Below are 24372 nucleotides of genomic sequence, written 5' to 3'. Positions count from 1 at the left end.
GAAGGAAGGCCCTGGCTGCGGCTGATGGGAGGCTGGAAGGCGAGGGAGAAGCACCGAGGAAGCAGAGGAAGGAGAGAGGAGGACCCAGGAGAGGAGCAGGACGGAGCATAGAGGAGGAGCGGGCTCTGCTCTGGCCACCAGGTGGTTCTCCTGACACAGAGAAGGCGCTCGGAGCTCACCCCCTGGTCAACCAGCTAGGCTACGCTGAGACGGTGGCTTAAGAGAGGGGAAACGTGGACTTTCTTAGGGCGGAAGAGCTCAGGCGTCCCGAGAACGGCATCTCCAGAGGGTCGATCCAGGCTGGCCAGACCCACCAGGGCCCCAAGCGCCGAGATGCCCTAGGAGGGTTTACCTGAGTGCCCCGGACAAGATCGGTGTCTGCCCGTGGGTAGGTGTTAAAAGGCCGTCCCGTCTGCTGCGCGGTCTTCATCACCCCCTCCGAGACGGGGATGTTCGGGGTCCGGATATTGGGCCCAGAGAGGGGCCGCTTTTCCCGGGGGGACTGTGGGCTGGGCTGGCCAGTGTAGGTGGACTTGGGTCTCTTGTCAGGCCCCTCCATCCGCTCCCTCTTGACCACACGCTCGGCGGGGGGCTCCCTCTTCCTCTCCCGCTCCGGGGCCCGGTGTACTCCGTGTTCCGGCAAGGGCTTCGGGTGCTCAGGGGGCCGGGGGTGGCCAGACTGCTGGGGCGGCTTGTGGTGAGGCTCATGTCCACGGGAGTGTGGTGCGGCAGTTCTGTCGTCCCAGCCCTGTTCCACATCGTTCTTGGGCCTGTGGCGGTTCCGCTCCTTGGGGTCTCTGCTCCTGCCGCCCCCGCCGTCCTCCTCCGTGTGGGGAGGGTGGTGGTGGTGGTGGGTGGGCTGGTGGTGGCGGGGCCTGCCCAGCGCCTCTCCCAGGCCGTTCTCCTGGTAAAACTGGTCGTGCCGGGCCGGGAAAGGAGGGCTGTCCCTGCGCAGCGAGTTGGAGCGCGACACCGACATGTTCTCAAACTCATCTAGCAGCCAGGCCAGGGAACCGTCCTTGGCAGCTTTGTTTCCGCGCACGATGGTCTTACGCGCATGGAAGGGAACATGGAGCAGGCGGGGGGGGGGGAGAGGACACACAAACAGAAAAGAAAATAAAGTAAGCAACATAAAAAAAAATAAGGTGCTTGATGGATGCTTGACGACAATTTCAGCTTTGGCAGAAGAAGCACATGGCAGCAGGCGTGGCGGAGGGGAACACTGGGAGAAGGAAAAACAGGAGCATCACAGAGCATCATGCTCGCTTTCGCCATCCACACTGAGATGACACCTTTTGCCAAATATATGAATGCTGCTGATGGTGAATGACAGGAATGCGGAAGGCAGGGACTGAAAGGCAGCCTTACACCAACCTCCCCCTGCCCCCCCCCAGGTCGCCCAGGGACTCCCCGATTTAATTCCAGACAGCTGTAAGTGGGGAGGTCGTCTTTGTCTTCCGATGGCCCCCCAAGCAAGTCAGATGCTCCTGATCTCAAACGGATCAGATCTTCGCAGTCTCTGAGATGTTTCAGAAGAGAGGATCTGCCAAGTCAGCCCTTCCCACCGGTCTCTCCGTCCCAGATGGGGCAGGGCCCCCTCAAAGGCTTCCCTAAGCAAATCGTTACAGACCACCACCACCCGGCCCCAGCGGGTGAGAAAGGCTCTACCTCGTCTCATCCCCAGGAGGTTCGTTTGCTCTCGGACGGGGGGTCTCCGACCTGGGCCACTTTACGGCTTGTGGGCCAGCTCCCAGAATCCCTCAGTTGGCACAGCTGGGAGTTGAAACCCCGGAGTCTGGAAGCAGCCCAGTTTGGAGACCCCCGACTCTAGAAGGGCAGGGGGGGCTGCTCCTCACAGAAATGGAGGCCAGGGGAAATAACCGAAGGCAGAAATAAACCCACGGAAGGAGTGGAGTAAGCAGGAGGGCTGCCCTCCCTCCCTCCCTCCCTCCCCCTTCAGCCTGGGTGGGCTGGATGAGTCCCCAGCGGTCGAGAGCCGCGCTTGACCTGCGGCCCACACCGGGCAGAGCTCCACAATGGAGCCTTCCAGGGCGAGAAGCCTCATGCCCCGTCCAGACGCCCACGAGGCAGCTGGGAAGGGCAAGGAAGCCTCCGAGGGGCCGGCTGTGGACGGCAAGGGGAGGCGGAGCCCAGCAGGGAAAGGAAACCAGGACGGATGGATAGGGATACAGGGAGTCCTTGACTTATGGCCACAACTGAGCCCCAAATTTCTTAAGTGAGATGGTTACGTGAGGCTTGCCCCACTTTACGACCTTTCTTGCCACAGTTATTAAATGAATCACTGCGGCTGCTAGGTCAGTCACACAGTCGTTAAGTGAACCAGGCTCCCCCGCTGACCCTGCTGGTGAGAAGGTCGCAAAGGGGATCAAGTGACCCTGGGAGACGGCAACCGTCGTAAGTATGAGCCAGTCGCTTGATTCCCTGACCGAGGGGATCCTGAGTGGAAAGTGGCCATACGTCCCTTTGTTCAGGGCGGTCGTAACTTCCAACAGTCCCTAAGCGAGGACTGCCCTAAGCTGAGGAACCCCAAGTGGCGCCTGGACAAACTGCCCCAATCGACAGAGCAGGGGGGCAAATGAGCACTCCTGCCCCCCCCCCTGCCAGTCACGGGAGGAAGGGGGCCGGGGCCGGGCCTTGGGGGGAGCTGAGAGTCACAGGCCCTCCCCCCCCCCAGAGGGGCTTTGCCCGCCCAGCCCTGCAATGAGGCATCGGACACTAAAGGGAGCCGTGCAGAGCCCTCCAAGGATGGAGACCCTCAGGATGCCCCTCCCCTGCCTGGAACCAAGGAGAGCAAACAGGGAAAGGGGGGCAGAAATTCCCCGCTTTGCAAGGGGTTCCTGGAAACGGCCAGCGACCCCCCCCCCCCCGCCATTTGCGGCTCCGAGTGAATTTCCAAAGCGTCTCCTGAGTAAGTAATGCTGAGAAAGCCCGTTGCAAAGACATTCCTCCCCTCCCTCTCCCTCACGGACCACCCATTCTGCCTCCAACAGAAAGAACCCAACCCTGCAAAATGCTCCAGAGCCCCCCCTTCCCCCCCCCAAGAGCAGACCCTGTTTCCCCAACAGACCTTTGGACCCCTTCCACCAAACGCTCCCTGCCCAGGGAAGTGGCAGGCCCCCGTGCTGGGGTGGGGGCAAGGCAGATGGGTCTTCTGTAGTTGGGGAGAGATTCCTCCTCCACCCCAAAGACCCGGAGGTTTCCTGCCATCCCAGCCTTCCTTTTGGGTCGGAGGAATCACTACACGGGGGAGGGGGGGAGGCCGGGACAGCCACTCTTCCTGGTCCCCCGTTGAGCCTCTCTCTGGTGCCATGGAAGGAGTGACCGCAGAGAGGCTGAGACCCCTCCTCTCAGGGCCGGCCTTGCCTTCCATGCCTGGTCTGGGGCACCACCGGTGCCTCCCCCTCTGCAGAGGCCGTCTAAAGCCACGCTTCCTTGGCAGAGCCCAGCGCCAGCTGGCAGGTGGGCATGGCCGCCTGACCTCCTTCAGATCTGAACGTGGGAACGATTTGGCAAAATGCATGTTTTTCAATCAAGGAAGCTATTTGCCTCCCCAAAATTACACATTTGTTCCTCTTTGGGTCCCACAGGTGGCTGGAAGCCGGAAACTGACATACCTGCTGCTCACAGATGCACCTGCCCTCCCACCCCCCAATTTATTCGGCCAGAACCTCAAGCAAGTGACACCCATTCTCTGCCACGCTCTGCCAGGCTCTTTATGCTCAAGGAAGCCTATCCAGGTGGCAAAGAGGAGATATCTGGGGGAGGACAGAGGGGTGGGTACAGGGGGTCCTTGACTTACAACCATTCATGAGCTGAGCCTCACGGCCACAGCCTGGGTCTCCGGGGCCAGCTCAAGAGGGGGCACCCTGGCACAGCTGCTGTGCCAAGATCCAAACCTTGGCAGCTGGGCATGCCTCAGGTCGGAGCCTTGAAAAGATGCAGGGCCTGGGGAAGGGGGCCTTTGCTGCATGGCAGCCCCTCCCTCACTGCTTGTGAAAGCTGAAGTCGGACTCTCGGCTGAACAAAGGAAGCTCCTCCAAGCTCCCTCTGTTCCCACATGACATGCCAGGAACTCAAGGGATGGGCCTCTCGTTCCCCCCACAGGACCCAGTGAAGCTAATGAAGTCTCTTGAACTGGCCGCATCCCCTGAAGGTCTCTGGAGATTCTCAGCCACCCAAAGGGACTCACCTGGACTGTTTCTCCTCCGGAAGTCATTTCTCTTCCCATCCAAGAAGCTTCTTCAGTCCCCCCACCATCCAGCCCGAACGGAAGAAGCTTCTTGGATGGGAAGAGAAACGACTTCCGGAGGAAAAAAGACACAAAAAGCCCCGTCGTCACTTTGGGGACATTGCAAAACCTCCTCTGAGCCCCAACGCCTCTCCTCTGAGCCCCGGCCTTCCCTCCCCACCATCGGGGGCCACGCGAGAGCCCAGCACTGGGGCCACCAACCTTCTGAGAGCCGGGCTGGACGGCCGTGATGTACACGGGGTCCACCAGTGGCTTTGGCCGCTTGGCCGACTCCTCGATGATGCCCTGCCATTGCCTGGGCAGCCCCGTGAACTTCTGCTCCTGCTGGTCGTAGCCCGTGTGGACCCGGTGCTCGAAGTTGGAGGGGGCCGAGATCTCGATGCGCTTCTTCCTTTTGGTGAACATGGTGAGGTTGGCTAGGAGACCTGGAAGGAAGAGGGGAAAAGATCTTAGTGGAGGGAATCTTCTTATAAGTCAGCAGCTCGAGAGCCCAGCGTGGGACCCCCACCCCCACCCCGTGTTCCCACAAGGATCCCCCCCACCCCAAGGCTTAGGGCTTCCTAGTGAGCGTGTCAGCAGCCCAGGAGACCCCCTTTCAGGAGGGGAGGCCAATGCTCTCTCCCTGCTGCCAGGGGTGGCCCAGGGCTGAGGTTCAGCACCCACGGGGGGCAAATTCAACCCCCCCCACCCCCGTGAAAGGCAGAGCTGAGCAGCCTTCCCTCCAAAGAGTGCAGCTTGACCCTCAGCCTCAGCAGCTTCCTCTGGGTGGCTGGGCTGAGTTGGGGATGGAGAAGCGGGGAAGCTCAGAGCAGGTGAGGGGGACGGCGAAGGAAGGGGGGCTGCCGGCATGTCTTACGCTGCCCTGCTTCTTAGAAACATCTCCTGGCTGGAGGAGCGACGGCTGCTCCACTTTAATGACTCTGTTTTTCCAGTTCAGTAACGCCAGAGACAGCCAGCAACTCACCCACACCCACCTCCATCCCTCCATCCTCAGAGCACGTGGGTTTCCCTCCTCCTCTGCCCTCCGCAGCCTGCCTCGGCCCCCTTGCTCCCCTGGGAAACCCGCTTCCACCTGAATGCTCCAGGCTCCAAAGGGGACAAAGAGTTTTTTTTGGGGGGGGGGGGGTCTGGTGGCTTCCTCCTCTCGGGGAGCCTTGAGCTGATCTCATCCAGATCCCAGCCCTGGGGATCCCAAAGGCGTTCCCGGGATCAGCTGCAGAGACTCAGCACTCTGCCGCGTGTTTCGCCAATCCGGTTGGACCGGTCCTTTCGTCAGCAGAGCCTCCCCACCCCCTTCCGCTTGCCGAACTGGGCCAGCAGGCCTCCCTTGACCGAGACGGGGGGAGGCAGAGGAGGCAGCCGTTCAGGAAGGAGCAGCAGTGAATCATGCCGCCATTTTTGTCAGGGCGGAGGAAGATCAGGCGGAGATTTAGAAAATCAGGTGTCCCAGGAAGCGTAAAATTAGCATTAGAGACAAAACCTGGGTCCGAAGAGTTCGTGTTAAGTAGCCCCAGGACTGTTTGGACCAGGAAAAGGTTCAGAAGGAAGACGCGAGGGAGGAACGGAGGATTCTCTCCCGTCGGTCTCCTTCCTATGAGTGGAAGGGGAACCCAAAGGAATCTAGATGGCTAATCCAAAAGGCTGCCAGGCGTCATTGCCTCAGTGGGCCTCTCTTCCTTTCCTGCCTCTTCCTCCGGCTGGTCAAATGCCCCTCCCGGAGCCTCCGGGACTTAGCAAGAGGCTAAAGGTGTGTCACATGGCACAAACACACCTGCGTTCCCAGAGGAAAATCTCGGCCCGGTCTAGAGGGCCACAAGCGAAGACCCTCCTCTTCTAAAGGGCCTTTCCCTTGGCCGCAAAAAGCAAACCTGCCCACCCCCCAGCCGGGTTGGGACCACAGCCCCCCCTCTGCTGGCTGGGAATTCTGGGAGCTGAAGTCCACAGGTAGCAAAGGGGCTGTAGCCGACCACCCCAGTGGTCATGCCTAAATCATCTATATAGTGGAGTCAGAACAGAACCACAGAGTTGGAAGGGACCTTGGAGGTCTTCTAGTCCAACCCCTGCTCAAGCAGGAGAGCCTCCACCCTTTCAGACAAAGGGTGGTCCAGTCTCTTCTTAGCCTGGATTGTGAGTGTGCAAATCCAACGCACTTTATCTAAACCAGACTTCTAAGAACTCTCCCAGTTCTGGAAGGGGAATCCTGTCCCTACGCTGCCCACCCTTAAAGCAGAGAGAAGGGAGGGGTGTTCAAATGTTCCTCCCCCGCCCCTTAGAGTACTCCAGCGGGGCTTTGGGGGCCGAGGCGAGTCTTCTCCACTTGCTCAGCCCACAGCTGGAAGGGCAGCCGGCACAAGGAGCTTCCCGGGAGGTCAGTTTTGCAGCACAGTGGATCCCGAGAGAAGCCACCGAGCAACACACAACCTCGGTTGACGTTTTCCCTTCCAACCACAACCGAGAACACCTCCATGCACAGATACAAATCCATTTCTTTGGTGACGGCTGTGTGTGAAGAAGAGGAAGTTTTCTGCTCGGCGTAACTGCAAAAGGAGATGAGAAGCCCTCAAGGCAACGCAGCAGAGCCTGACGCTCCTGGGCCGAAATCCAGTCCGCCCTTTCCCAAGGAAGGAGCAGCCTTCCCAAAGTGGGAATTGCAGGGGTCTTTTTGAATCAAAGCAACTTCAGCTGGGAAGGGCTGGACCTCAAGCTCCCATTTCAAAGGAAGAGAGTCTGCAGGGGGAGAGAAATCAGGCAGGAATGGTACCCGGAGCAGGTTGATGGGGGAAAGAAGGCCACCTGGTAAGAGCCGCAGGGGGGGTCTTCCCTCCTCTCTCCCCCTAAGCGGGCACAGGGGCCACTTAGAAAGAAGATCCAGAACCTTCTCGCCCAGGCCTTTGGCTGAAGTCCGCTTCCGGGTCGTGTGAATTCCTTTGCGTTGTTATCTAATTGTTGCCCAGCTTTTGCCATCTTTCGCTCTTCCTTTCTATGCTCCTGAGAACTGGGCAGTGGAAAAAAGAGTTTAAAAAGCTTTAAAGTCCCATCCTTCAGAATGGAAGAAGCTCCTGGGATGAGAAGCGAGACGTCTTCCAGGGAAAACCTCTTGAAAAAGCACCTTTGGGACAACTGTGATCCGGGTGGCGGAGAATCTCGGCCGGCTGGACGAGGGCCGAGCTGGTCTCCCGGCTCTTCTGAGCAAGAGTTGCCTAGGGAGGCCCTGCATAGCTCTGCCCCCCTCAACCGACCAGACTGTGTCGGAGGCCCTTGGGTGCTTTGCTTCTCTCCGAGGGGGCAGCTGAGAGCGGGGGGCTGGCGCAGCATTCGGGCCTGGCCGAGCGGATTCTTCAGGCCTGCTGTGATCAGGTTCTGCAGCTGCCCAAAGCTTAAGGACGGAGCTGAAGATGACCTGCAAACGTTCTCAGCCGAAGGGCCTCTTGAGCCAAAGCGGGAAGCCCTTGAGTAGCAGGCCCATCATTTCCGCTGCCCCGGTGCTCTTGCTCTGGGGCTCCAGCGACCTCAGGGGGGCGGCCCAGACCTTCCCCCTGCCTGGTCTCCACCACCAGCTGCCTTTGGGAAGTAATCGGAGTGTGATGAGGAGCACGTGAGGCGGGCTGGGGGGGCGGCTTGTGTGCTTGGACTCTGCCCATAAACTCTCCAGGCAACTCGAGAAGCACTGGCTCTTCCACGGCAAGGGGGAGGGGGGGGATTTTGGAAGAGGAGAAACGGAAGCTCCCCAAGTTCCTGGCTTCTTTTGGCCAAAACCTTTTATACAGGAACGAGATGACCGACGTTCCTGATTTGTGGCAGACTCACAACTGGGGACCCCAGGAGCAAATCCGGCCCCACCTTCTTCGGTTGCTGAGCCGTATGGAGACCCCTGAAAGGCTCCACTCTGCAGGCCCCATCCGCATGAATGAGAGGCCGATCGAGGTGCGTGCAGAACTCCTGGGAACGACCATTCCACCAGCCTCCAAAGCAAAGCCACATCTGGGCTCCTCCACATCTGGAGAGCAGGGTGCACGTGAAGAATCCAAGAGGCATCCATGTCACCTGCTCCCTTCAGACAGGGAGGGAAGGAGCCACTCCCAGGTCAGAAACAAAACCTCCAATCCTGCCACCTTCAGATGCCTCCGTTCTCTCGCAAGCGCCTTCGTTTGCTCATTAAATTTGGACACCGCCGTCTCCCTCCCTCCCTCCCTCCCTCCCCAAGGCAGCCCTGGGCAGCTTCTAGGATGAAGAGCGTCCGGAAGCAGACAAGCTTGATCAAGAGCCCTTTCTTTGCTGCCAGTAATTGGGCATTTATCTCGTCAAAGGCAAAACGACAATCTGTCCATCGCTCCAGGAAGGCGACAGGAAGCCTTCCGAGGAACCTCCTCCTCCAGCTCGGCTCCGCACTGGTCCAGAGAGGCTCCCTCACAACGGATGGGGAGCCAAGGAAGGTTTGCAAGTGGGGGCTGCTCTCTAGAGCAGTGTTTCTCAACCTTGGCAACTTGAAGATGTCCGGACTTCAATTCCCAGAATTCTGGGAGTTGAAGTCCGGACATCTTCAAGTTGCCAAGGTTGAGAAACACTGCTCTAGACAGCCCCCACTGGATCCTCAAGGGCCTCTGAGCTTGCACTTCTTGGGAGCCCCACTTGCTTCCGTGCCCTTCCGCCGTTTCCACGCCCTTCCCATCGCCCTCGCCAGGCACGGGAACAAAAGCCACGTCTCCGAACTCAGACGGAGGGAGGGAGGGAGGGCCGTTGCACAGAGAACCCTGCAACAAAACCATCCCCAGATTCACGTCTGCTTCTCTCTCCGTTGAGTGAGAGAGGAAGGGGATCCCGGAGGGGATTCAGACCACAAGGCACACAGGCACAAAAGTTGTGCTGGGAGGGACGAGCCCCAGCTGCCCCTTTCGGGCTCCAGACAACGAAGCCCCTTCGGCTCAGGCACGCGGCCCCACCCCAGTCAATCTGCAGAGAGATCCAATGAACCCACCCCCCAGGCAGGTAACAGCTCCGAAAGCAACCCCTGCCCCAACAGCCCCCCTTGGTCCTGGCCGTAATAACAATGGGAATGGAAAGGGCCAAGTGGGTGAGGAAGGAGGTGCCCTCCTCCTTCACGGGACGCTGGCAAACCCAGGCAAACAGGCTTCTCCCACTCCAGGCTCCCGAAAGGTGTGAAGGCAGGAGACTCACACGCACTCGTCCTTGGGGGGCTTCATTGTGCCTGGCTTCGTGTCTGCCTTTGTCCACAGGTTGTGGCCGCTCAAAGGATGCTCCTCGGCCCTCCCCTCCTCTTTAGGGCTTTTCGGCACATCCCTCCTTCCCTCTGCCCCAGTCCACTGTCCTAACTGGGCAGGTTCTCCACACTTCTGGCTCTGAAGCACAAGCTCCTTCCTGGTCACTCCCAAACGCTCCCAACTTTCCCAGACTGAGTTTCAACCACCAAAATGCAATTGCAGTCCTCCTTCCCATTGTGTCTTCTCTCTCTCTCTCTCTGTGTGTGTGTGTGTGTGCAGACATCCATCTCCTCTCTCTCAGACATCCCTGCAACCTACTAGGTGCAAAAGGGACTCTGCCTTCCTGATGTGGCTGTCGTGGCCCACTGAATTAATATTCAGAGTTAACGCTGCATCTAAACTTTAGCCCATAAAACGTCACGCTCTTTCCTGAGAAAAGCACAGCAGTAAAAAATGTGCACCAGCCTCGTTGGCAAAGGATAATCCACAAAGCGCTTGAGCACCATTGCGCAACAGGGAGAGGAAACCCCCCTCCCCCCCTGGGAAGGCAGTGGCTGAATCTTCATTACTAATTCATGTATTCATCCATCCGTCATATTTACATGGCTGTCAAAGGATGCTGGCAATCAAGTGACTCTGGGCGGTTTCGTTACAAAGGCTCCCGTCCTCTTTATAACAAGCCGCTGAATCGGCTTCACTCCACAATTAAAAATCAATTTCAGGAGCCGCAAGTTAGCGGTCCCATGAATGCCCTTTGACTCAGGGAGAATTAAGAGGGGCAAAAGAAACGGACAATGTTATCAATCCTGGCTTCTGAGCTGACATGTGCCCTCACAGCAAGCGGCACCTGATCACAAAAGCGTCTGAAGGCAAAAACTCCTCTGGGTTCAGATCGATTCCTGGTGACCTTTCAGAAATAACGGAATAGTGGGGTTGGAAGGGACCCTGAAGGTCCTCTAGTCCAACTCCCTGCTCAGGCAGGAGACCCTCCACCACCTCGGACAAGTGGCTCTCCAATCTCTTCTGAAAGAGCTCCAGTGATGGAGTGGCCACCCCTTCTGAAGGCCATTTGTCCATTGCTTCTTGTCCTGCATCTCCCTTGGGGTAGCCCCTCAAACACCGTCCCCCGGCTGTCCTGTCCCCCTCTAGCCCTTTTCATGGGAGTGGTCGTGCATGGACCCCGGGGCTTCTACCCAGCTTCTCATAGCTCACACGCCTGATCGCACACACCTACTTGGCTGGGGCGCATACAGCTTTACACCCAGTTTGGGAGAGTTTGGGAGAGCTTGCCACAGTTTGCCTGCCTCATAAGGGTGGGCTTTAGTGATACCCAAAGAACTGCTGCCCTCGAGTCCGTCAGTCCCTTCACGTCGCCTGCACAGCATGGCTCATGACATTAGCATGGCTGGCTGGGGAATTCTGGGATTTGAAGCCCACCCATCTTAAAGTTGCCAAGGCTGCGCTAAACAGACTTGCACCAAAAAGAGAAAGGAAGCCTCCAGCTGTGCTTCTTCCAGGAGAAATATGTGAAATGTGAAAGAAAAAAAAACCCAAGAGAAATCTACGTTTCCCCACCGTGCTCATCCCTGCAGCCTTTGGGACACCTCAGAGAACTTTATGGCCATTCGTTCTGCAGGGCTGTTCTTTGAAAAAAGGGAATATGTCTGAACTCCTGTCCACTTGTTTCCCATGACTCTGAAGAGCAGGCAGACACGAATTCTCCCCAAAGCAAGAACATTTCCAATAGGTGCAATTTGGGCGTAAGGGGGGGGGAATAAATGACCCGAATCTGAGCACTCAGATCCAAAGCAAAGGAAGCCAGAGGGGAGATCTGCAGGAGGCTCGAAACTTCAAGTCTAGACCACTGGAATTCGAAAATCCACGGATCATTCGAGTTCAGTTAATCAGCTCCAAATCAGGAAAAGATTGCTAAAATGTAAAGCAAACCACCAGTGAATAAGGCATACGGCAGTGCTTCCCAACTCCGCAGTTTGAAGACTTCAACTCCCAGAATTCCCCAGGCAGCGATTCCATTTTTAAGGCCTGCTGACTGGGGAATTCTGGGAGCCGAAGTCCACACGTCTTCAAACTGCCCAGGTTGGGAAACGCTGCCGGGCCGTCTAAGCAGGAAGGGGAAATACCGGTGGCTGAAGTGAGCGCTGAGCGGTCCAGCTCTAGGGGGGGGGGGATTTCCCCTGACTCAAACAACCCTCCCCCTTTCATCCTCCCTTTCCACCCTCCAATTGAGCCTCCCTTACAATTCTGATCAGATTCATCCCTGCAGGGAGACAGTTGGCGGCCCCCAATTGCCTGCGTTCCCTTTCTTCATCCTCTGTGCCAAAGTTTGCAAGGATGGTGGGTCTCTCCTTCAGCAAGATTATTAAGAGTTAATAGCAAGGGGGAGAGAATTCACACACAAACCCCTAAGTCCACATCACATCAAATCAGAATTGCACAATTTTCTTTCTTGGAACACTTTGTGAAAAAGGTTGGGTGAGGCAGAAAGAAGCAGAGAAGGGTAACAATTTGGGGGGGAAATCCCCCCTCTGACTGAAGGGAAAGCTATTTATTTGTTTATCAGATTTATATGCCCTCCGTCTCACTATCCGGACTGAGTTGAGCCATCTGGGGAACTCACATCCAACGGGTATAGCTCAGTCCTGGAAGACCTACTGATGATGCCCTCTATAAGTGGGACAAAATGCCCTCACCAAATTGTGACTGTGGGGCCGAAAAGCAAACTACCCAACGTTACAGTGTCAGAGACCGGACTGGAGACATTGCCGATTCCCTGGCAGTGACAAATGAAGCAAAAAATAATCCCTGTAATCCAGACTATAATGTTTAGACTTCCTACTTCACGTTTTGTATCTTTACCTTTTTTTATTGAAAGGTGATGTGAAAGTGCCATATGGCCCAACAACAAACAGTCCTCATCTGGGCCCTTCCTTGTCCTCTTACGGACGGAAGGATCCAGAGGCCGCTTTGTACCTGCGGATCTCTGAGCAGGATCCAATCAAGGAAGATAAAAGGAGGAGAGCCATGAAAGGGATCCAAACCCAACCTCCGAAGGGAGCTGTTGTGATCAAGCCCCGGGTGTCACTTGGAAGGCGGCCGTTTAGGGTCGGCCTCGGAAGGCACAGCAAAGGCCGGGCTGCTCTGAGTAAGGGGGCCCAGAGCAAAGCCCCCACGAGCAGAGGTCAATATGTGGAAAGAGTTTCCTTCCCTTTGGAGCCGTGCAGATGCCAATGCTGAATTCCTAATTCAAAAGACAACATTCTCCAAAATTGCCTGCCTGGGCAAGAGGGATCCATTCATTTAAATCAGTGGTTCCCAAACTTGGCAATTTTAAGACCTGTGGACTTCAACTCCCAGAATTCCCCAGCTGAGCCGTCTGGGAATTCTGGGAGTTGAAGTCCACAAGTTTAAAAGTTGGACACTCTTGGCATAAATCTTTTAGGTTTTTTTTTATCACACCTTGATTATTTTTATAGATAAGGCAGCAAACATACTAATTTGTCCTCCTATTTTCCCCACGGCGACCCCACCTCTGTGAGGGAGATGGGCAGGGCTTCAATAAGTCAAATAAATAGGTAAGTCAGACTCTTGTAAGGAGGGCTGGACTGAGGGAGGAGGACTGGGCCAGAGTCACCAGCTGGCCTTAAGGCCCGAGGCAGGACTAGAAAGACTAGAACTCCCAGCCCCCTGACCTCTAGCTGGAGCCTTCCCCACCAGACCAAACCCTCCTCCTGTGTGTGACTGCAGTGAAGGAAGGGCCCTCTTTCCACCCCAACAAGGCAGAAAAGCAGGGACGAGGTGAAAGGAAAGCCTGCAATCCAGGCCTGGGACGACCAGCCCAGAGACCTGGAACTCATATTCAAGCAGTGGGATCTCTTGTCTGTCTTGAGGGGCGGATATTTAATCCCCGTAGACGAGAGACTGTGCAGCTCCTGGCAAATCCCTTCTGCTCTGGGATGCCCCAGATCACCCCACCAGAAGGCAAAACAAGAAACAACGGTGGGGAAACTAATCAGGGAGAGACGCAACCTGGAACGGAGGAGAACAATTAACCAGTGGATCAGCTTCCCGGAGCTTTCAAGAAGAGTCCGGAAACCATCCAGGCTCTCCTGCTCGATCAGGGGGTTGGACTAGAGGACCGCCAAGGTCCCTCCCAGCTCCACTCCGTTCTAGATTCCTGAAGCAGGCGCAGAGGCCGGGGCTGGGAAACCTCTCCTTTCTACAGCAGAGCCAACCGCTGGCAAAGCCTAGTTGTCTGCTAACTGCCCTTCCCGCCCCGGCCGGTTAAAGCCAGCAGCCTTTCTTCCCCCCCCCCCCCCCCCCCCGGGTCAGACTGCCCTTATCTGCCTGCCTTGTTTGATTACTCAGCCATAACCAACACTTTTTCACAAGCTTGGATAAACACGAGGGAGAGCCGAGCACGCCCACAGCCACCAAGCGTACACCCAGCAGTTAAGATCTTGCCACTGGCTGGGAGTAGAACTAGATAAGTACAACCTTACCAGGAAAGGGAAAGAAAGAGACCAAAATGGAACGAGCCAGAAGACTGACAAAACATGTTTGTTTCAAGAGCCGAGGGTGTGTGTGTGTGTGTGTGTGTGTGTGTGTGTAGAGGAAGTTGGAACTCCTGCCTACCAGAATGGGCCAATCATGAAGGCCAAGACAAGAGACACAGGAGAGCATGAAAAGGAGCCTCCCCAATCCCAACGCCACCCCTCCTTTCCTCTGGAGCAGGGATCTCCAAACTTGGCAACTTTTAGGACTCGTGGACCTCAACTCCCAGAATTCCCCAGCTAACGGATGTGGATGCTGGCTGGGGAATTCTGGGAGTCGAAGTCCACAAGCCTTAAAAGTTGCCAAGTTCGGAGATCCCTGTTCTGGGTGGGACTACAACGCTCTTGGGAGCAGAAATGGAGGAGCTTGGCGGCTGAGCAAAGCTCACTTGACTGACCCTCCACAAGGCCTGCAGCCTTCAAGAGACCCCCCACCCCACCCCCCTCAGAAGAGCTGGCTCCAGGCAAAAGGCCCGTCCTGCTGGCCTGGCCTCTATTCAGCCGACTGCTGCTCCTCCGAACTGCCCTCTCCCCTCCGCTCCAGGGCACAAAGCGGCACATGGGGCTGACCCCAGAGCCCGAGAGTGCCGGCTCCTCCAGGCGACATGAAAGGGTCTCTGGAAGCGAGGCACAGCCAGGGGGGCCTCTCAGAAGGGCAATTCCATGGGGGCTCCTCTGGGGCAGGGCCCCCTGCGCTCTGGTGTCCGGCAAGGGGAAGGGAGGGGGAGAGGAGGAGGCCAGGGAAGATTCAGCCCTTGCTAGGCAGGAAAGAAACCTGCAAATTAACTATAAATAGCCGGGGGCCCCAGAACAATCATTATCTTGCAAAGCCATTTTTACCTCGCTAGCTGTGCTTTCAATCCTAGCATGAAATTGATGGATCTGTGGACGGCCTTGTTTTCTTTGGCTGGAGGGAGGGAGGGGGGGGGGGCTTTGCCATTTTCCTGGGTAAGCAGAAGAGCCGGGCCTCGCCCTGCCCCCTGCCCTCTCTCACCTAGGCACTGCCTCTTCCGCTCTCTTGGGTCTACAGCACCTAACATAATAATACCTGCCCAGGTTTCTCACTTCCTCCTAACCCTCTCCTCAAAACTCACCCGACCCTATTTCCCAACTCCAACCAAGCCTTCTGCACAGAGACGCATCCTTCCACCGTGGCCTCCTGGGGCCTCAGCTCTATCCTGCAGAGACCCCGCGATTCTCCATCTCGGAGGGTCCACTAGGAAGGCATGAAGCTGCTTCAAAAGCTTATTAGCTTCCAGAGAGATTTCCTCCGCTTCAAAAAATAATAATAATAATAAAGGCTGAATTTCAGAAACAAATTGGATTATGATGACAGGATCTTTAAGCTGCCGAGGAGTTATCTGTAATTGCTTTATAAGCTGCTTCGCTGTGGAAGATCAGGTGTGATTTTTTTTTTTTTTAAAAGGAAATCCAGAACTCCAGGAACACGTCAGCCATTCAGGCAGCACAAATCTTTCCAAATCTTAAATGATAAGCGGGGGGTTTAAGACAGTGGCGTGAAAGCCCCCCTGGCCCGGATGCCACTGAACATAAGCACCACAAATGGATTGAGATGTCAAACTAAGTCAGGAACAAAACAAACCGGGGGGGGGGGGGCAGCTTAGTGAAAGGTGCAAGACAGACCACCACTCCTAGCTAATAACGAATAGGAACTAATAGCCCCACGGAGGCCTTGGCAACTTTTAAGGCTGGTGGGCTTCAACTCCCAGCTTTTCTGGCTGGGGAAGTCTGGGAGTTGAAGTCCGCCAGGGTTAAAGTTGCCGCGGCTGGAGAGCCCTGGCCTAGGAAATGGGTTTGGATCAGATTTTCTGACCTGCGGAGGAGGAGGAGGAGGGAAGGAGCAGGCTCTGGCCCTTCCTCCTCAGCCAGGTCTCCCCACTCTTGGTCAGCTTCCTTCTTCCCTAGCCCCACAGCCCCTTCCTCAAATTTCCTCCTCTCCATCTTGCCCCTGTGACAGACGGAGGAGAGTCTGGGTGGCCCCAGATCCAGGCAGGGCTGCCCACCCGCCCACTTTCATCCTCCTGCCAGTTCAGTCAAGGCAGAAGGTCGCTGTCCGATGCCCCCCCCGGGCCCCCAAAGGCAGAGGGCGAAGGGACTGTCCTGGCACCCTGCGAGGCAAGGAAGCCCTGATTACACGTTAGCTGCTGGTTCTGCTCTTCTGTCCCCTCCCGTTCTCAGAACTCCCTTTCGGGAGCTGCTTTAAGAGGCCGAAGGAGATAAGCCCCAGATAAGAAGCAGAGCTGTTTTAAGAGAGTCCTTTGCCCCCAGAATATTGAGGGGCATGAATTCCACAGAGTTCAGCTGAGAGAAGGGCGTGCCCGCTGCCTGTGCCCTCAGTGCCCAAGGAAAGCCATGCCTTCTTCCAAAGGGCGCAGGGCCCTCCTAGTCTTAAGCAGATGGCTGGAGGCGGAAGGGGGGGGGGAGAGAGAACACGGGGCAAAGGGAAACCACCTCCCCCTACCAGGCTGCATGGAGGGGAAGGGGAAAGGGAGCAACCGGAGGGGGGGAGAACCCATCCACTCACCTCTTGCATCGCTGCACTTCCTGCAAAGCCAACTCCCGGGGGGGGGGGCAGAGTAGGGTGAGGTGGGGGGAAGAGAAACAACTTCTCAGCTCCGCGTCTGCTGGCTTGGCCGAGCAACAACCGATCCTCAACCCAGGAGGCAGGGACACTCCTTCCTTCCTTGGCTGCTGTGGAACCTCAAAGCCCGGCCCACAATGGCCGGCCTGCTTGGCAAGGGGAGAGGAGGAGAGCGCCCCCCTGTGGCGGTGGGGCGCAGGTACACACGGAGAGGAGGGGAGCCACAGGTTGCCAGGTCTCTCTAAGGTCTTCTGACCTCCGTGAACGGAGGGAGACGGTTTCCACACAAGGACTTCCGACCGAATCTCTTCGGGCAGAAAACCTCTGGAAGCCAGATGCCTTTGGGGGTCTTGGGGGAGGGGTTTGTCTCTCCACACACGCTCAGAAACTCCCCTTCCTTGGGGCAGAAGTGCTCATTTCCGTGTGGAGCCGCTTCGTTTCCCACCCACTCTTATTTGCAAGGGAAAAGCTGCCACCGTTTCCTGCAAACGAATGGCCCCCAACTAGTTTTGCTTCCCACCACCCCAAGAAAACACACAAGCAGATAGACGGAGAGAGTTTCAGTCACACACACACACACACACACCACACTCCTTGCCTGTGACGTAGTCTCGGGTGAAACCCGGACTCTGGACCCTGCTTCCCCCCCCCCCCCCGAGTCTCGGTTTCACTTGGCCCCGCTTCCACTCCATGGGCACAAAGAGCATTCAGCTACGTCGGAGGAGGCACGGAAGGGAGTGGTGCGCGGTTCCCAGATTCAAGGATAACAGGGGGGGAGGGAGAATTCCCCAGGCAGCGTTCAGAAGGGGGGAGCCTCATCCTCCCTTCATCCTGACCCAGACTTCCAGAAACATGGATCTGTCTTTTTATCCAGCATCTAATCTAATGCACAACCAAGGTTTCAGAACCACCTCAGTTTCTGTTTTGGAGGAAGATGACAGGAGATTCCTGAAATATGACTAAAGAGAATAAGAAAGTGTAATCGTAAAAAAATCTGTATTTTTTAAAATTAAACTGTCTTACTCTAATTGTATTTAGATCACGCTAAAGATAGAAGACAACGCATTATTATAGGTGGAATTATCTTTAGCAAAACACGTTTCAATGTTTAATACTATTTTGGCAGCCTTTTCAGAACAGACACGATTCAATGGACCCCAGACTTAAAAGGGGAAAGGAAAACTGTGCCAAAGCCTGACTGGGGAAGGGAGGCAGGGGGTCTCCCTGTTCCTCCCATCCAAGGTTTGTTGTACTTTCTCTTGGACCAGGAGACAGTCACCCCCCCAAAGCAGTTTTGAAACTCTGCCCCTTCCCCAGGATGGCCCCTCCCTCCCAAGGGTGCAGTCTATCTGATTTCCTTGGGTCGTTTTGGTAGGAAGAGCCTGTGATCCCACAGAAGAGGAAAGGGTTAAAAAGGTCCGGGAGATTTCAGCCAACAGCCAATGAGGCGGCAGCGTTTGAAACCAAAAGGGCCAATGGGCAGCCTCTGATGGTTACACATCAAAGACCAGAGGGGGAGGGGGGATTAGGGGAAGGAGGAACTCCGGCCAGATCCTGAAGGTGGAGAGCTGGCAGCAAATGGGCAGAAGCTGGACCCTCCCAAAGGCGCCCTTCCAAATGCCCAGGGGATACGTGGGCGTCCCAGAAGGAAGGAATTTAGCAATTCGTGGCTGAGAAGCCTTGTCCCGTTGCCTTTGGAAGAAGCACCTTCGGGGCAACCAAGACGGAGGATCTCCAGAGACAGACGCCCTGAAACAGCCTGTCCAGAGGGCCAGGTCACTCGAAGGCCCATGCCAATTTACCCTCCCCTCCTGCCTCCGGCATCTGCACAGGCAGCCTCAGAGGGCCTGCCCCACCTTTAAAAGAGGCCAGCCGGGAGGGGAGAGGGGCTCTTTCCCATGTTTCCAATCCCTTCGGTCTAACCTGACCCCAGAACACGGGGACTCAATCACCGGAGATAGCTGGAAATGAGGATTCTTGTACAAATCTGGGCTCTTTAAATCATGAGGTGAGATTAAATACTTTGGGCTGTGATTTTCTAGGAATCTTCTTCATTGCAGTGTGAAAATGGCTAAATTAGTTCCCCAGCTGCAAAGGCAGAAAAAGGATCCCACTTCCTGGCTGCCCTGCAAAACAGCCGAAGTGACCAAACACTTACAAAATACTTGCAAAGAGAGTCACCTGGTGGCAGATGGGTGGCGAATCGATGTAATAAAATAGATGAACAAAATCCTGGGAAATGATTAATTATAAGCTGTTGACTTTCCCGGCTTCTATTCTGCAGCCAAGGAGATCCATCCGCTAAGCCATAATTGCCCCCAAAGAAAGGAACGATGTTGGAAAAACTCCTGCCCATTACCCTCTTTAAAGAGCTAACTAGGCTTTCTGGGGGATTCCGGGGTGCAGAAGGCTGGGCTCACCCCACTCAGCCTTTTCCACCCGAACAGAAGGATGGGCTGTTTAACTTCAGGGAACATTTCAACAAAATGTAGACTTTATTTCCCTCGTGGGATGAGTGATGGAAAAGGCACCTCAAGGTCGGCCATATAATTTCTGAGGAACTGGGCACATATGTAAATCCTAACAATGCAGCTGGATCAGAGTAAATAAGCAGCATTAGGAATTGGGGCCATCAGGTCCCCTAAAGGAAAAGTACAGGCAGGCCTTGACTTACAATCATAATTGAACCCAAAATCTCTGTTGCTAAGTGAGACAGCTGCTAAGTGAATTTTGCTCCATTTTATGGCCACGGTTGTTAAGTGAATCTGACTTCCCCACTGACTTTGTCAGGAGGGGTCAAAGGGGGATCACATGACCTGGGACGCTGCAACGGTCATAAATACGAGCCAGTTGCCAAGCTTCCCTATTTTGATGCTGGCTGGGGAATCCTGGGAGTTGAAGTCCAGGCTTCTTAAAGGGGCCGAGCTTGGGAAAGTCTGCATTTTGGGAATAACTTTTGCATCCAAGGAGGATCCAAGGTCAGGAAGACAAAAGAGTTTGCCTCCATCCGCCCCCTGCAACTGGCAGTGCCACCCCCAACGGCGGCGAGTTCGAAGTTTTAAAGCAGCTGAAAATTCCTCTTCACCTGCCGATAATCCCGTGGCCTCCAGAAGGAATTTGTAGTAATGACCACGGGGTAAGGAAACCTGGCAGCAGAGAGCTTACTGCGAGCATTAATTGTCTTTTGAAAATCGGACATCGGACTATGCGCAGGATGGTCTACTTCTTCTGCCCGCCTCCCAGTGAAGATTCTGCCCCCCCCCCCAATATATTAGCCAGGTCGCTACGGTTTTCAAAGCGTTTAATGGGAGCAGAGTTCTTTTCTCCAGCTGTGTCTCTGTAATGGCATTTCATCTTACCTGACAATACAGGAATTGCAAGGAAGAGAGGGGCAGGGAATAAAGTTCAGAAAAGGTCCTCTCCCCCCCCTATTCACAGACACCCCCCTCCCCCAAATGATAGATGCACTTTCTAGCAATTTTCCTGCCTACTTTGCTGTGCAATCATTGCTTCTAGTGGGCCAACCGGGTCATAGCCAGTCAGACTCAATGGCTGTCAAGACGGACACCTGCCTACCAGCAGGTTTGATTCTATCATCAAAATAATACATAGTCAAGGAAATAGCTGCGCACAAGATGCGGTTTCCACAAGTTGTATTGCAAATGTGCAGGCATCGCTTGAGTCACTTCCCCCATGCTGGCTGAGGGATTCTGGGAGTTGCAGTCCACAAGCCTTAAAAGGTGCTGAGTTTGGAGACCCTTCCTCTATTAGATGAAGCAAGGGGGAAAAAAGTGTGTGTGTGTCAAACAAGACACTGATTCTAACCATTTTGAAAACCTCCTTTGGAAAATCTCACAATCCCTCCTGAAAAGCCAGCCTGCCAAAAATTCAAAATGCAAGTGAAAGTGATTGGACCAAAGGTAGTCCTTTGCTTTCCTTTCAGTCTGATCAAGACCTACACAAAATTCTCATACATATAATTCTCCAGGGGGGGGGAAGGGGGGCAGGTGCCAAGAACTGCAAAGCCTACTTACTTCCCAGCTTTTGAAAGATTCTGTCCTCCTTAAGACCTTGGCTGAAATCCCTTTTATATTTATCCTGGGAGGATTGTTTCCACACACTTTCCACTTTCCTCCATGCGTGCTTAATTGTATGCAGCCTCCTTCTAGCATCCTCGTTTTTAACCTCCCTGAAATACGGGTGGGGGGAAAGCAGCCCCAGGCAGGGAGGGAATAAGAGATAAAAACTTCCCTGTGAGCAGAGGGAGCAAAGCTTCTCACATCTTCCCTACCACCTTCCCTCCTTATCACAAAGATACCCTTGACAGTCACACCGGCTCCTTGGATGAAGGATCACAACCATCGCAGCCCCTTCCGGGAGGGGGTCTCCCTCCTTCACGAAGGGCTAATCTGAGCTGCCTTCACTCACTCACACCTCTGCTGCCCTGCCATCCTTCCATACTCTGGGGCAGGGGGAAGAGGAGGGGTCAGGCCTGGGGAGAGCTCCCAATGTTAGAGCTACAGGCTTCTTCTTGAACTGAGCAGGAGCAAATCCCTTGGGCTGCTTTCCTCCAAGCCCCCAGCCCAATCCCCCCTCACTTTCCTCCTCATCCGGCCCTGAAGGCCAGCTCCACTACAGCTTCTGGGGCCCCCGAAGGACGAAGAAGCTCGGACCCCTCGGAAACAATAAGCAGCCAGAGAAAGCATAACGGAGAAGGCACTTCAGAGAAGGTGTGAACGGCACAGAGACCCGGTGCCCACTCAGGCCCTTCCCACGTCCAGGGCCAGGCAGCCTCCTGGCTCCAGTTCTCCCTGCCCTTCACTTTCCCGGGAGGCCCAAACAGACCATCAGTGCAGGCACACAGACACGCCAGCAAAGCTGCATGAAACCAGCCGCTCCGGGAGATGCAAGCAGGCCTGGATAATGTGGCTGCAGGCAGTGCCTGGAGAAGAGGGCCCTGGAGAGGCCGGGCGGAAGGAAAGCACGCCAGGAATGCAGGGGGATCCGAGACCTGCAGCTCCCGTGGCCCCAACTGGGGGCCTGCAAGGCAGAGGGCGTAACACTCCTTCAACGCTCCCAATACAACCCCCCCCTCCATTTCGCAGAGCTTGTGGCTGGTAGCTCAGGCCCCTCTTCCTCAGGGCCCCCATTCCAGAAATCAAAGCAAAGCATCCAATGGAAAAGGAGGAGGAAAGCGCTGGCCTCTCTTATCGCCTCCCCAGCTGTGAGTGGCACTCAGCCCAACCACAGCCGAAGAACCAGCCAGGGTTCCTGGCGGGGAAAGAGCCGGGAGGCCCCTTGAGTCCAGCTCAGCTTCAACTGACCGACAGCAGCCGAGGCTTTAGGCCTCCCCAAAACAGCCAAAGGTTGATCCCGACAACCTTCATTCTCTGCCCCCGAGGAGGCCACCGCGGTCTCCCCCAAAGCTGCTTCGGCCGAGATCCGACCGGGGAGGTGCTCAGAAATAGCCCCTTAAACTCACATGGAAACAGGGACCCTCCAATGCAGCTCAACAGCCGGAAAGCCCCTCGGCTGCCGTCTCCCCTGGAAGGTTCTGAAGCCCCCGAGGGGGCTCAGCAGAGCCTTCCTGCCCCTCAGAAGCTGCACCCAGGCGGGGCCTTTCGGCCCAGCCGCCTCCTTCCCCAGCAGAGAGCAACCCTGTCAGAGGGCTGGTGGCAACACTGCTCTGCCAAATAATTACTCTGGTGGTAATTAAACTGCAAGCTAACTGAGCAAGACCCTTAATTACTTCTTTGCATCATTACTGGAATTAGAGAGCAGTCTCTCCCCTAAACACACACGTGGGGTGATGGGGTGGGTGGGAGAGAAGCAAAATGGGACAGAGCTCCCCGCCTGGCTGCTAATTTTCATTAGCAGGGAGCAGAGCCATTACTTCCTACTCTTTAAGCAGGCTTTCCTTCCTCCCAGGAGAAGCTCCCGCTCTTATTCAGGGACTTTTCGCTCAGCAGCCGTGGCACCAGGCCAGCTCCACCGGGCACCTGCACCTGGGAAGTGCCGCTTCACTAATCCCTCCCTGGTAAAGCAGGAGCAAAGAGGCCGAGGGCCCACCTTGCCGACTGCTCCGCCGCACTTCTCCCAAGGACGCAGCTCCCCTTGTTCCCAACAGAGCTGGGGAAGGATGGCCCTTTCGTGACTTGTGGACTTCAACTCCCAGAATTCCTGAGCCAGCGAGGTTCCCAAACGTTTTGCCCTCTCCTCTCCTTCCAGGCAAGGCAGAGACCCCAAAGGCCGCTCTGGCATGGAGCTGCCAACGTGTGTGACGGGTAGGCAAAAAGAGCCTAACATGCCACCCACCCCCTGAATGGGATAACCAGGAGGCACTTGAGACTTCAGCCGCACGTCAGCTTACATGTGAACGTGGTTGGCAGCTAGGATTCCTAACCAGAGCCTTTTTCACATCAAAGTTCTTTTTCTGAACTGGGGTTTCAAGGAGGAAGCCCAGTATTTTAAATGCCAGAAAAATTCTAGCAGCATTCTCCCAACCAAGCCTGCTGCATTTAGAACAAAATACCTTTTTTCTTACGCCGGAGGCTTAGTTCCCATATATATCATTACAGTTCTATAGAAGGAGCAGGTACAGCAGGCAATTTTATTCCTTCTTCCATGCTCTACAAATTTAGAACAGTGGGAGGGGGAAGACTCTCCGTTCAGGCTTAAAATACCTTCTGTTTCTCTTTCTCCCACTTAGGCTTTAACTTTTTTTTTTTCATAGGAGGGAGGAAAAATTGGCACACACGTTGCAGCCTCACATTTCTCCCTCTGCCTGTCTTCTGAAATCTGTTGTGGGAATTTTTCCTCAATAAACTAAGCCCCCTTCTCTTATTCCACTTCTATGGGTCACCCCAGAGCCTGCGAGAACACGAGGGGTGCCGGATGCAGTTTCGCAATTGAAGAATTAAGGGCAGCGGGCAGAAAAGCTTCCCCTACCTGGAACGCCTCCAGATGGATTAGATCGCCATTCCTGTAATCTTTTAGCCAGAAGTCCGGGGATCAGCAGAGCTGAAGTTCAATCTACCTCCAGTTCTGTTCCATTAAATGCTCCTTCTTGGATCAGCCTTATATGATCCCTTTGAAAAAGATCCCTGCAGTCCAATTTGTGCAATCCAGAATGCCAATCACTATAGCCAACTTATTACTATCCTACACGTGGAAATAACTCACGGTGTACCTCAAAACACACCCAAGTGCAAAAATTGTCCTGTCCCCTCCAATTTAATAAAAATAAAGCTGGTGGCAATGCTACAATTTTTGCTATTTGCCCCTGCCTACTATTTCTGAAGCCTATAATAAGAAAATCTTAAGTTTTTGATTTAGGTAATTTTGCTGTTATAAAATAAACAGGAGTGGTGGATTTATTTAAACAGAACAGAGCAGTGTTTCTCAACCTTGGCAGTTTGAAGATGTCTGGACTTCAATTTTGCGGGCTGGGAAATTCTGGGAGTTGAAGTCTTCACACTGCCATTGGTTGTGGAACACTGGAACAGAAAACTAACAGTTACCGGAATAGAATGTTTTTGGTATTAATATTCCACTTTATTTAGGGCCCAGATAGTTGCATGCACCTAAGCTGCCCTACCCCCTTGCTTGCTCTTTTCCTTCGTTGAAAAAGCCCCCATGTCCCCCTCTGCCATTCAGAGAGAATGGCTTTGACGGCCTTACATAATCAGACTCTTCCCAGGATTTGGAATA

At 55.0% G+C, this 24372-nt stretch overlaps 1 protein-coding gene across 3 annotated transcripts in view; it reads right to left on the bottom strand.

The window, feature by feature from the left end:
* PAK4 (p21 (RAC1) activated kinase 4) overlaps window positions 1-24372 on the bottom strand; it is a 38124-nt gene that overhangs the window by 8909 nt on the left and 4843 nt on the right. Inside the window, exons 1-3 of one of the 3 annotated variants that reach the window (XM_032228088.1) lie at window positions 16606-16917; window positions 4472-4695; window positions 353-1048 (exon numbers count right to left, since the gene is read on the bottom strand). In XM_032228088.1, coding sequence (XP_032083979.1) covers window positions 353-1048; window positions 4472-4675 — 900 coding nt within the window. In that variant the 5' untranslated portion in view covers window positions 4676-4695; window positions 16606-16917. Of the gene's footprint in view, window positions 1-352; window positions 1049-4471; window positions 4696-16605; window positions 16918-24372 lie in introns of those variants that run through there. The other 2 variants (XM_032228087.1, XM_032228089.1) reach the window with 2 other exon arrangements.

This window comes from Thamnophis elegans, chromosome 12, assembly GCF_009769535.1.
Source record: "Thamnophis elegans isolate rThaEle1 chromosome 12, rThaEle1.pri, whole genome shotgun sequence".
NCBI lineage: Eukaryota > Metazoa > Chordata > Lepidosauria > Squamata > Colubridae > Thamnophis > Thamnophis elegans.
This window is presented reverse-complemented; position numbering and strand designations above follow the sequence as displayed.